The sequence below is a fragment of the Balearica regulorum genome, chromosome 4, assembly GCF_011004875.1.
Source record: "Balearica regulorum gibbericeps isolate bBalReg1 chromosome 4, bBalReg1.pri, whole genome shotgun sequence".
Classification (NCBI taxonomy): Eukaryota; Metazoa; Chordata; class Aves; order Gruiformes; family Gruidae; genus Balearica; species Balearica regulorum.
The window spans coordinates 24,194,724-24,207,950 of record NC_046187.1 but is presented as its reverse complement, the minus strand read 5'-3'; the positions used below and the strand labels follow the sequence as shown (position 1 = coordinate 24,207,950).

General features: G+C 49.3%; 1 protein-coding gene across 2 annotated transcripts in view; it reads right to left on the bottom strand.

Annotated features, from left to right (window-relative positions):
• ELOVL6 (ELOVL fatty acid elongase 6) overlaps positions 1-6,600 on the bottom strand; it is a 76,248-nt gene extending 69,648 nt beyond the window's left edge. The window contains exon 1 of one of the 2 annotated variants that reach the window (XM_075751457.1): positions 6,311-6,600. In XM_075751457.1, coding sequence (XP_075607572.1) covers positions 6,311-6,399 — 89 coding nt within the window. In that variant the 5' untranslated portion in view covers positions 6,400-6,600. The remainder of the gene's footprint in view (positions 1-6,310) is intronic. The other variant, XM_075751458.1, reaches the window with a different exon arrangement.
• Between the last annotated feature and the right edge of the window lie 6,627 nt (positions 6,601-13,227).

Sequence of the window (13,227 nt, the reverse complement as noted above, 5' to 3'; positions counted from 1 at the left end):
TCTGTCTGTCTCTGCATGGGTGCCTGTATCTGCAAGCTAGCAGAAATAGCCACAGAGGTGAAAACACTGTCTTCCAAGGGAGAAAATTCCCTGTGATTCAACAGGGCCAGGGAGTTTAGAGGAGGAAGGAGATAGCTGGGCACTGTGCACCCCAACCCCAGGGGAAATCAGCTTCTTCCCATTGCTCGAGTGAGCGCCCACAAAAAGCACCCTGACTCCGGGGGTTCATGCCACCACTTGCTAGTCAGCCCGTGCCTGTACAAGCACCCCTCTGCTTTCAAAATGTAAGCCTAGCTGAGGGTATGAGCTACTTTTTCAAAAGTGCCAAAATAATTCAGGATCCTACATCTCATCCCAAACCAAAATGTTCCTAAATGTCCATGTTTGCTTTCAAAAATTATGGCAAATTCCTAAATTACTTCTTGCTCCGTTCTTACAAGTTTATTATTCCCAGAAGCACATGGTGTTTCACAAAGTAGAAAAGATGCCTTCACTCTCAGAGGCTTAAAAATTAATGAAGCAACATGACGAGAGATGTGTTCATACCCTAGGGACAGGTAGAGCAAAAGGCCAATGTCTATGTTTCAGTGGTGGGCTGAATCCAGAAGACACTGATGTATTTATCTTCAGGATGACATTTCTGTGCCACTACCTTTTTCTTTTCTTTTTTTTTCCCCCAAGCACACACACACAGACAGAAAATACCTGAGCTCTGAAAGGACATGTTCTGTTATTCACCATACACTCTGTCCTTGTATTTTCAAGGAGCCAAAGCTCCAGGACACTCCACTCCATCAGCCTTTTGCTCAGAAAAGCCTGCAGGATGGAGAAAAGGCAAAGGAGCGGATATCCTCTAATCTCTGCAGCACCAAAGCTGCCGCGCACCGGTGGCCCTGTTAGCTTTGTGGCCAGTTTGCACAAGAGAGCAGCAAAAAGCCCCTCTGGGGGATGAAATGTGGAGGTAGGCTAAATTCTTGGGCTGACTGAATTTTGCTCAAGTAAAACAGTCTCTCTGTGGTAAAAAGCAACTCATACCTCTTCCCTTTGAGTCCTTGCTGCAGCACAGAGAGAAGGACAGGGTGACTGCAGCATCCCTTCCACATCCTTCACTGGCATTTAGCAAGAGCTCAGGGGAAAAAAAAAAAAAAAAGAAAAGGAAAGAAGTCATTTACATCAGTTTTTGGCTGCCACGCACGTATGCCTGGAGAGATACACGCACAGCCTCTCACTCTTAATTTCTGCATGAGGTAAGAGTAGCTTAAGTGGATGAGGGAATCTTGTTCTGCATTTAGGAAACAAACCTGTCTAGGATGATGGTGCTTGTGTGAATTATTAAAAGGCAAGCGCATTTTCCAATCCAAATTAGCTGACCCTCTGCTCTTCCACATCTACCTCCAGTTTTGATCAGAAAGAATCACAGCAAAGAATAAATTTCTCCCAGCAGTGGCTGCACTTTCTGTCTCTCGCCACGTAAAAGTTTCAGGTAACAAAAGGTTAAAAATAACTTCCTGCGGCAGGATGCTTTTTCAAATACACAAAAATATATACTTATCTGAGGTTTACAAAGTTAATTTCAGAGTCCAGTTTGAGTTGCCAATGCCCTTTAAAGCCAAAAAACGCCCAGCTGCCCTTACGCAGTACTTCTCTCTCTACTGAAAGCTCATTAACGAAAACGGCCGCTTTCTGCAGCAGAGCCCCACAGCATCTTTGGGGAATAACCAGCTCTGCTTTCATCCTACCCGTCCTCCTCTGCTCCAACTCGGCTCCCGCTACTACCTGCGAGTGCGCTGCCGGCTGCCATGGGTTAAACCTTGGCTTTTCAGGGAGAAAAACAGGAGAGGAAAAAGCAAGGAGAGGCAGAAGAGAGGGGAGCGAGGGGAGCCTGCCTGAGGGCAGCGGCACTAGGGGCAGGGATGGCCGGAGCTCTGCAGCAGCCAGCGGAGGAGCAGAGGAAAAGTTTCTGTGATTTTAGGCAAGCCCTCGCGTGACGTCATCTTGCCCAGATAATCTCGGCGCAGTCAGCACAGGCCTCCTGCCTCCCCATTGGCGAGCCCCTCGTCAGCAGACATCTGAAGATAATTATTATTGGCCAGACAATTATAACAGGAACAACTGTCACTTCGTGCTGATGCCCGAACCTGGTGCTCTGCAGCATGATGGAGAAGGACCCCGGCGGTCACCGCTCCGTCCGTGCATTTCTGTCACTTTTGCTTTCATAAGCACCGGCCGGTTTTTGCTACCTCACTGGCTGCAGCTGGGAATCAGGATGTCAGCGCTGCAACCTTTTTTGCGGTATGTCTGACTGACCTGCGAATTTTCTGCAAAAATAGTAAGGTATTTATTCACAGGAAATAAAGGACTAGAGCTGCATTCATTCTCATGCAGCAGTTTAAGGAAAACAAAAAATCCTCTGCAGATTATTTATTTAATCCCTCTTCCCTCTGAAGAAGTTTGGGAGGAGGTGCTGGGATTTGATCTGAGAAATAATTTTAAGCAACTGCTTCAAAAACATTTGACTTAATCCTTATTTTACTGAAAGATGGTAAAAAGGTATCATGGTCAAAAGCTACCTACCTCACGGCACTATACATAAATGCACATCAACAACAGCTTTCCCGCAATGTGAAGCGTGAGGAGTTTCATGAGACTGAATGGACTCGTTAGTTCTTTAACCTCCTCAAAAGCTGTCATTGCTTGTTTAGGGAAGACAACTAATCGGCAGCTCTCGCCCTCGGAGACCAGCAAGCTGCAGGTCTGTCTCTGCAGCCTGCAACCTCGCTCTGCCATTTGTGCCTCCCTGCGAGAGAACCAGGCAGTCCGGGGCTATACCATAAGGCCGTGCGTACACATAAAGCCAAGCATTCGGGGAGGCACGGAACCCATCAGCTTCTAAGTATCAGGGAACAGACTATTCGTTCTTCCTCTATGTCAAAACAGTAGCCTCTTTCCAGCACTGCTAATCTAGGCCCAGGCTCTAAAGAGGTCCCAGCAGGATGCACACTGCAGGATGGGGGCCTCTCTGAAGTGAAGCAGGAACATCTAGCACGAAGCAAGGAGGACTTCATTCACTGCCGTTACACCTCTTCACTGTCAGACAGGCCCCACTCATGCCAGACTCAGAGGGAAGATTTCCAGGGGCAGATGGGACTGAGGAAAGAAACCCTAGGATGGAGGTGTGCTGAAGAAAAGCCTGGGTGCCAGCGATCGGTGAGTGCAGAGGACACACACTTGCCCCAGGGAGCGATGGAGCTTGGAGCAGGCTGGGAAGCCAGAGGCAAAGGAGGGGCAAGCCTTGGCTGAACAGAACCAGCCACTTCATTCCTTGCACCATGATCCATCCAGACCAACCACACTGGGATCTACGGGTATGCCGCTACCCCTAGGCTTTGTGTTCAAGCTTTTCCAGCTTTGGGCTTACACAGTTATAATTAAAAGGGCTTGTCAGTGCTTTAACCAGCTCAGAACCCAGAGGATATGTAAAGGGACTCATGTCCTGCCTCAAACTGGGCTACGTCTTCACATGCAATCTAGTCAGACTCCAAAGATGCTTCTCAAAAATCCAAAAGACAGGGTCAACTCCTTAGAGCCACTTCATCCCCCATAAAACCCTACAGCCTTTTTTTTTTTTTTTTTTTGCTTATAAGGTATCAGTAAGTATTGCTGAGATGGAAGTAAAATAACAAATGCCACACCTATAGAATGTTTACCTCCATGTTAGGCATTGTAATAGTATTGCAACCTAATTTAAATGGCAATTACAGCATAAAATCCTGCCACAGTCCTTCCTGAAGCAAGTTCACTTAGTCCACCTTTCTGCCCAAAGAACGAACAACCGTGTTTATCCCTACAAACTACTACTTAACAACCTCGTCTTAGGATGCTCTTGCGTTCATGATGCATCAAGGCTATGCCTACAAAGTCAAGAAACCATGTACTGCGACTGATGTGTGCGTAAGTAAACCTATCGTGTCATCCTGATATCAAGTAGAAAAGCCTTCTTTTATGGCCCTCAGCTGCAGTTACGCTCCCCCTGCAAAATTCAAGTGCTGGCACAGGATCTGTTTCGTTAAGCGAGTGAATTTCCTGAAGATAAAAACACACAGGTTAACCTGAAACTCAGAACTGTCTTCAGCAACATTTTCAGGAAAAGCCTGCCACGATAGAGACCTCAGTGGGCACGGCTCCGTTGTGTTTCCAGAAACGTTCCTGGGCCACAAGCAGATCACTCTCCTCCTCTACTTTCATGTGAATCAAAGGTATTAATTCATCAGTTCCCTTAGAGAGGGCAAAACTAGACTGAAAAGCGTGTGCACACGGATCATCGTGTCTCCTTAGCTGTACAGAGGCAGCGTAAAACTGACAGTCTCCTTCCTTGAGCCTGGGAAGGGAGAGCCTGGCGTTACGGGAGTCCCAGCTGGCGACCTCTGCAGCACATGAGACTGCCAGGGAGATTTTAATAACACTGCTCAGCATTTATATAGTACCCGACATCTTTGAGGAAGGCAAACACTACCTCAGTCATCAAAGCGCCACATGAGAGCATTTAGCATTATTATCCCCCACCCCCCCGGTCCTTCCCTGCTGGGGAAACTGAGGCCTAGGAGAGGTTATGTAATGTTCCCAAGGTCATGTCACGAAAAGCAGGAAAGCTGAGAAGATGACAGAGGAGTCCTGATTCCTAGCCACGTTCTTTAATCTAAACTGCATCTCTCCTGCGTTATTCGGCTATCATATACACTCAGGTATCACCCCCTCCATCCTCTTTTACCAGTTTGTCCTGTTCTGATGACAATTTTCTTCTGGAACATGGACAAAATGGGAAGCATCCAACACTCCCAGCCCAAGAATATCTATGTGGTCTCCTTTCCCCTGAAACATGAGTGACACTAGGCACCCCTCAAGAGCTAATGAGCTTACCTGCAGAAGAACGGAGGGAGACATACACATATTTAAATGGTCATTTTAATTATATTGCCCTTAAAAGTCCCTAGATGAGTCACTGGAGGATTCTAGCAAGTCCCTGGCTGAGATCCACCTACAATCTGAGACCATTCTGCCTTGCAAATGTAAGGACCAAATCTTGGACACAGAGACAGTCCTATCCTGCCATCATCACGTGAGGGTGGTATGGGGAAGGTCCTCACTCGGGAGGTTCGGGGATGAGGGACTCCGAGAGGGCAGACAGCAGTGCTGAGGGAGGGAGGGCATGCAAGCAATGGGAAAGTCAGGGGCAAGCTAAGGAGAACGAACAGGGGAGCAGCAGAAAGGGCAAGACTGGGCACCGGGCAAGGGTGGCCGGGGACGGTGCAGCAGAGAGGCACGGGGGAGCGTGGGCAAGGCACGAACACAAGGCCCGCGCAGGCAGACGAAGCCAGGGCAAGGACTCGGCGGAAGGTGTGGGCAGGTGTGATGGAGAGTGGGATCCCGGCCCCGAGGGCAGCTCAGGGTACCCGTGGGAAGGGGCAGGGGCACCTGGGGTGCTCCTTCCACCCCCGCCTCCACGCTGCCGGCCGAGGCTCGGGGAGTGGCGTGGACCGCACCCGGGACCGGGGACGCCCCCGGGGCAGTGCGAGGCAGCGAAGAAGCTCCCGGCACAGCTCTGCCCTTCGGCGGGCAAGGCAGCGTGCGTGCGTGTGTCCGTGTGCGTGTCCGTGTGCGTGTCCCTGAGACTCCGGCTCGCCGCGGCCCGGGAAGCCCCGACGGGTCTCTGCGCAGCCCCCCGGCACGGCGGGTCCCGCCGCGGCTCGGCTCGCCCCGGCACCCCGGCCGCACGCACACGCCGGGAAAGTTAATAGCCGCACGGCTGCAAATGAAGTTTCATCAGGAGCTGGGGGAGGGGAAGGGGGAAGGAAAAGGGGCTCCGCGGGGAGCGTAGGCACACGCGCAACTTGTTTTGCCGGGCGTGCTGCGCGGGGAGCGGGAGGGTCGGGCAGGGAGGGACGGGCAGGGATGGAGGCAGGGGAGGCCGAGGGCAGAGCGGGGCACGTGTGCGGCTCTGCGCCGCCGGGCCAGCGGAGGGCCGGGGCACGGCGGGAGGGGGCGACGGCGGAGCTCGGGGCCCGCAACGCACCGCACCGCGCCGCCGGCGGGATGCCCCGGCTTTGCGTAACCCGGCGAGGCGGCCCCCGCCCGGGCGCGCAGGTAGCGCCGGCGGCAGCGCCCGTGTGCCCGCGCACGGCGGCGCAGAGCCGCACCGCGCCGCACCGCACCGCGCCGGCCGGGCGCACACAGCGCGCACCCGGATGGGCTCAGCGCCTCCCCGCCGATCCGGGCGGGCGGGCGGGCGGCAGGGCCCGGGAGCGGCACTCACCAGTTCTCCTGCATCCACTGGATGGCCGCATGCTCGTTGAACTGCTTCTCGAATTCGTATTCCTGCAAAGTCAACACTGACATGTTCATTGGCCCGGTGGCTGCGGAGCCGCTCCCCGCGCCGAAATGCTGCCTGCCGCCGCCTCGGGAGCCGGGCCCCTGCGCGCCCGCCGCCAGAGAGCCCCCGCCTCTGGCCTGGCCCGCCCCGCCTCAGCGGTACCCCGGGTTTAGCATAGCTCCGCTCCCCTCCGCGCCTCTCCTCCCGGGCCCGCCGGTCTCCTCCTCTTCTGCGGCCGCCGCGCAGCGCCCGGGGGCGGCGCGGTCTTAGTGCCCGCCCGCCGCCGCCGCCGCCGCCGCCGCCCGGGACACCCGCCCCCCGCCGCCCCCCCCTCCGCCGCACCTCGCACATCCCGCGCAGCTCCCCGGAGGACGGGCCCGCTCCGCACCGGAGCTGCGCTCCGGCCTGGCACGGAGGAAACCCTCCCCGGGCCGTCAGAAATAACTACAAAAATAGGAAGCCCCCACCCCTGTGTTGAATTGCTATCGCAGCGCCCTGCCGCCCTCCCCGGCCACTCGGGAAATAAAGCACAAGCTGAGGTTTAGCCAGAAAAGCAAACGCATACAGACCCCAAAAAAACCTCACACACACACCCTTCGCCCCCGCACTTCCTTTTTGCATTTAAATTCAATATGCACCTGCTGTGACTGCCGACCCCCATCGTGCGTGGAGGCTGCGTCCCCGCCGCCCGGCCAGGCCCCGGGGCTGCAGCTGGGCATCCCCACGCGGGGAGCACTGCCCTGCAGGCAGGCAGGCAGGCAGCCCCAGGCTCCCCACTGTGCGCACACACGCTTCTGGGTGTTATCCTATGGATGGGGCTGGTGCAGCACAGGGCAGAGACCCTGAGCGTAACTGTCACCCGCTCAGCTCCGCTCGCAGCTAGGGCACACGGCGCTTAATTTTGCCTTCCCGTCTCATCTGCCACATGCTGATGTCTCCTGCTGAGTTCCTCCGACTCCGGCAGCACCCTGGACGTGCTTTACAGTACGAGCTGGGCTGAAGTAGCGGTCTCAGCTTGCAGTCTGAAGGCAGGAGGAGCACAGCTTTCATGTCATGAAAGCCAGCCATAAATGAGCAGATCGGGCACAGGTCAGCGGGCTCTTGACTCTCATGGACTTCAGTTCTCATTGACATGGGGGGGGGGGGGAAGCGAGCCCTCAAGTTGTGGGACATCAACAGCTAACCAGTCTGATGTTCCTGCTTGCATTTGGACTATCGTGCTCTTCAGAATCATGTTTTTCAGCTTTTTTCTTCTTTTTTCTTGACGATTAGAACTTTTTTTCCTAATGAGGGCTGAGTTTCTCACATTGTCATCTGACTGGCGGTTTTAAGCACAACACCAAACACCACGTTGCTCACAGTGCACACTGCAAGGTGGTGCTAAATTGTTATTTATTACTATTGCACCCAGAGGCCCTCAACAGATCAAGGTCCCATAGTCCTTTTCTCAAAGAGGTTACTGTCTGTATAGACAAGACAAAGGGGAAGAGAAACAGTCCAAGTCTAGCTTTCCAGATGGAGAAGCTCAGAGAGCTGCAGGGGTTTTCAAAACTGCTTCGCATCAGCTTTCCACGGCCACTGAACTGGCTGATGAAGTGGTGTCTGGGCAAAGCTGACTTTGGTTGCACTCCTGCTCCAAAAGATCTGCCCCTAAAGGTGCGTGTTAGTCTTCCAAATCTCCACCGGTGAGCAGTTTCAGTGGATGAGGACCCAAAGGCAGATGGCGGAAAATGGATGAAGTCTCCAGTGCAGCCACAGACAACATTGTGTGGCTGGATGATGCACGGGGTGAAGGGCTGCTTGCAGCTGCAGTGCTTGGGCTCTGAGCCACAGGACCGCTCCTTGCCATCACGCCGGAGGACAAATACTGCCCCACAGCAGGGATCTGCCTGTGTCCCCTGCTCCTCTGCCAGACACGTTTCCTGTCGGATTATACACGGATGTGCCACCCCCAGCTGAAATATCTCCTGGTGGTGCCCTCACCTCATCATGCATCCAGACTTTCTTCTTTAAAGGCTTCAGATGATATTGCTCATCCATCTGAACAGTATCTTTAACACAGAGATGGGAGAAATTAATGTGTGATACAACAAATGCTGGTGTATGTCAGCGCTCTTTGGTTGAAAATGGCCAGGAAATAAACAAGGAAATCTAGACCCCAATGTTGAGAGAATATTTGTGTGTAAAAAGTATTTACTCCTATGAGTGGCAAAATATTTTTTCTGTCTGTGGAGTTGTTGCAGAGAGACAGTTACCAGAAATTGATTTTTTTTTGGGGGGGGGAGGGGAAATATCAATATCCCTTTTTTTGCATCTCCAAACTATTTTGGATTAGACACTTGGGTGGCTTAATGGCTTATCCCATCTAATTATTTCATGACTATCTGGTGGGTTGAAATTTATGGTCTGGGAGTTTCTTTCCCCCAGACAACAGTTGTTCAGAATAGAATTGCCCCAAATGCAAAGTTTCCAGAGTGCATGGATGGACTTTAGAAACCTTGAAGCGGCAGATTAGCCAGAAGGTCTGAGATCTGCTCCCTTACACTGGCGGCTTCCTAAAGTCGGTGCGAGAGCTGGTGAGGTACACAGGATGAAGCTGAAGGTTATAAAATGCTATGGCAAGGTCTCCTCTAGGGTTAGGATGGCCATGGGGCTTCAGATGAGGTTGACTATTGCCCCCAGGGTTTCTGTCTAGAAATATCTACCCTGGGAGCCCTGCTGCTGTCCAGACTTGCAAAGCATCCGCGTGGCGTTCAGCGCTCGTTCAGGAGTGCTGACTGCGCAAGGCATCATGATGCACAAGTTAGGTCCCAGCAATACTTAAAAATCAGCTGTAACAGTTTCAGGAAATACGGTAACAGCCTTGAACCACTAAACCCTACTAGGATTCATAGGAGTCTCAAGAGCTCACCAGGGATTTCTCCATGTTGTCTATAGCTCACAGGACGTCTACACAGGTTAAACAATCTGCCATGAATCCTTCTTCCCTTCCTGTCCCGGTCTCATGGAGGCTACCTGAAAATTCCCCCCTAGCACCTGACTATCTGCAAGTTAATATCAAAGCTCAGGGTCACTTACAAAATCTGTGTGGACAATGGAACAATGTATAAAATCTTGTATAAAGCCTTGAGGCTTTTGTAAGCCCTGCTTCTCGTTGCTTATATCAATTGCAGTCAAGAACAGTAAACAAAAATATATAGTCTATTTTAAGGGGAAATAACTTTTATGTAACCATTTTTGAAGTAATTTAATTAATTCTCACATAAAAGCAGGAACTTGAAGTGAAAGTTGTAAATACCTTTCAGGAAGAAGGATGTGGGGAGAATGATAAAGTTCGAAGAGTTAGAGAATACACCCTTAGTCCCTCTGTGCACATTCATGTGCATACCTTTATTATCTTTTTTTCTACGGGGTGCCCATCTTGTTCAGTAAGTGGATAGTTATTGAACGTTACTTTTTATTCCCCTTATATAGCATGTCTCCTAAGGCTGTATAGAAGGCGTAGCAGCTAAATGCTGCATTTTATACCAGATAGACATTAATGCCATCTCCATTTTACCCAAGACCCTTTGGTTGAATAATGCAAGCAGGTTCATTCAGGATTTACAAAGAACTGTCTAATAAGGTTGAGCACCTTACCATTATAATTCCTGTTACTAAGCAAATACTTTTTCCTCCCTGTCACAGTATTAATTTATTGCAAAAACCATTAGGCTTCTATTGCTGTAAGGACTAATTTTGAATAGTTTGTCGTACTGATGTATAACTAAGTCTCAACTAAATTCTTAGCAGCTGCTGGGAAATGAGATGCTATATTGCTGACAAGTCAACATAAGGTATAGTAAGTGGCAGTGAGAGTTGACATTGTGATTTAAACATAACATCAATTACTAAAACAAACAAAAACTTGAAGGAGGCCTGTGTGCTTGAAAGCTTTTTTTTTTCCAGCTGTATCAATTAATGCATTAAAGGATTTAATCTCTCTGACTGTGATTTTGCCATTCTTGAAAGCAAAGCGACATACAAATAATGGAAGCCATGAAAAACTGGGTTCTCCTATATACCCCATAATCTAGAAACAATTAAGCGGTGCCCTTGGATAAGATAATGGGAGGTGGTATGAAGAATGAATAAGGGACCTCCCTAGGACTACTAGCTCGTTCTGACCGGTCCTAACAAAAAGAAAGGTTTCATCAAGTGCCAGAGAATAAAGAAAAAAATGACCAAGGGATGTTTATGGGCAGCCCAAGTCTACCTGGTGAGTCAGGCCAGCAAATCAGGTTAGTGTGTGCCACTGCGTTATGCCTGGACTCAACCACAGACAGCTGGGAAGCTGCTTGGATGGATGCCGCGGTGAGCCTAAGCAAACCCTACGAATAAATTGTTGTACTCAGCAAGTGTCGGTTCATAATAAATCAACAGCAAGCACTAATCAGAATTAAAATGCTATAAGGGAATTTAAAGCAGAATTATTGTGTCACCTTTCAGGTCTATAAAATAAACTATGTCTCAATGTACTCTCATTGTGCTACAGTACCCAGGGGCTTCAGCTTGATCACGCACATAAAAATCACCGTGTGCTCTGAAACCACCTAGATCTAAGCTCTTCTGCAATATTTTTAATGCAGCTCAGGCCAGTTTCAACAGAAATGACGACAGGCAGTAGCAAGGTGCAGAGTGCACCGCAGGGGCCAGGGAGCAGCTCCAGGGTGCAGCCCTCGTGGGAAATCTGCCTCTCCTCGTTGTCGGGACTATGGCTTAGATTGGCTCGATAAAAGCTGTGGTTGTAAGTGGGGTAACTGTATCTTTGTCTTCACACGGTTCATCTCCTCACCCTCTCTCGGTATTTTCTTCACAGACATAAGAAGCAGAAGCGTTTTGCAATTTGTGCTGAAGCTCTAAGCCATGGTTTGTGGCAAGAAGTGGAAAATCTCTGTGGTTTTGAAGCTCATGAAGTCTTGTGCATAAAATGCAATCCAACAGCAAGACCTCCCTCATTATAGCCATTTCCATATACATCACAGAATTTGAATTTCCTATCTTTCAGTACACTAGTAGCAGTTCTAAGCATATCCCAGATGGTATTCATTCATAGGCAAAAGGCAGGATTATTTTCCTACATTATCTGCCAGTACATCTGTGGACCTGTGGAGTGCTTCATGACTAAAAGCTGGGGAGAGCATGACATCGACAGCGTACTTCCTTCCCTACAACATTGGCTTGGACGATATCAGTAAATCTGAGAGAAAATAAATTGACTTTCATTGCTGAGAGGTCAATAAAAATAATCTGTTTTTAAGGGAAGGAGGCGAGACAGAGAAGCAAAAGGCAAAAAGTTCAAAGATGGGCACGTAAGTTTGGAGCTGGATGCCTACACTGAACCACCTAAGTTTGCCTGCTGAGGTCATGCTAAAAGTCTGTGGTAGAGGTTGGAATAAGAACCAGGTTTTATGGTGTTTGATGGCAATACATGTATTTCCCTCACATTCCTACATATTACTTTTTAATTGAATTAGGTTAAAATGGGAAAGGTGGTTGAAATAATGGGGTCTGTGCAATCACGTTCTAAAGGCTAACTTAATTTTACGTTGCAGTACAAAAAAAGCCACTGCTTCAAGTGATTAGTGCTGTTATTACAGGTTTTTGTTTATGCGTGGTTATGTCTATATTTTGAGTGATGAGTGGAGAGATACAAAGATAACCACAAGTGCGTGTACTTCAACCTTAACTTCCCATATTTTTTAATACTTTGAATTTCTTGAAAGCCTGTTTCTATGTATTTCACGATCTCAGAAAGCAAGCAAAAAGCTGACAGGCCCTTTGATTAAGTGGCTGCAGAGCGAAATACTGGGCACCCTGAAAATCTTGTGGTTGGGTTTTTCTCTTCACGGTTTCAGCCTCTAGCATGGAGCTTGCCTGCCAACTGCAATTAGGAAAGTGTCACCAAGCAGGCTTGGACTCTTCCCCTGCTTCTTCTCTGTGCAGGTTTAGCTGCTTCCAGAGCCAGCATAACTGATACTGCTATCTCTCCTGAAGAAATCAGTTCACTCCCTTCCTTAAAAAGAACTGATATGCAACAGTGGTATTGCCAAATGGCTCATGGGCTCTACCCCAGCTGTCACAGCTCGCAGTACGTACAGATCGTGATTCTGCTACAGGGTTTTGTGCTGTATCTTGCAGTGGCCCTGGAAATTCCTACTGACCTCAGCAGGGACGAGATGTGATGGCACACTTGCAGTCTGAGGCAATGGAGCCAGGGATGGCGTTTGGAAATAGTGCTCAGTCCACCTGCTGCCCATTCGAAGATGAAAGCCATCACTTGGGCTCCTTCAGCAGGAAGGCAATAACAAGATTGTTTCCTGTTAATTATTACTTAACTATTATGGTTAAGATTACTATTACTTACCACTGTTATTAAATCAAATGTGAATGTGCTACACAAATCCCATGCATAGATTATTTAAATGGAGGACAGGACTCAGTCATCAGCTATGCTGCACAGTCTCCCTGCTGCTGACAAGATCATACAGGTATGCACAAAGGCTCACTGATTGGAAAGGGGAAAAAGAAGGTCTTTCTCTTCCCTATAACAATGTAACATTTAACCATAAAATTATTGATTGTATTCTATTTTAGGGATTTATAAAAAAAAAAAAAAAGATGCCTAGGCTACATCTGCAAAACTGAAAAAGGGAAATGATTGCTGAGCTTTTCTCTTGTTCTTTCGCTTCATCAGTTGGACTAATCCTGCAGTCAGTGATGAAGGGGGTACAAAAGCTGAGTAAATCTTTACAGTCACCTGCTTTAAAATCTTTAGCTTTACATAGCAAAGTCACTTGCTCCATGCCATCTGGAATCTG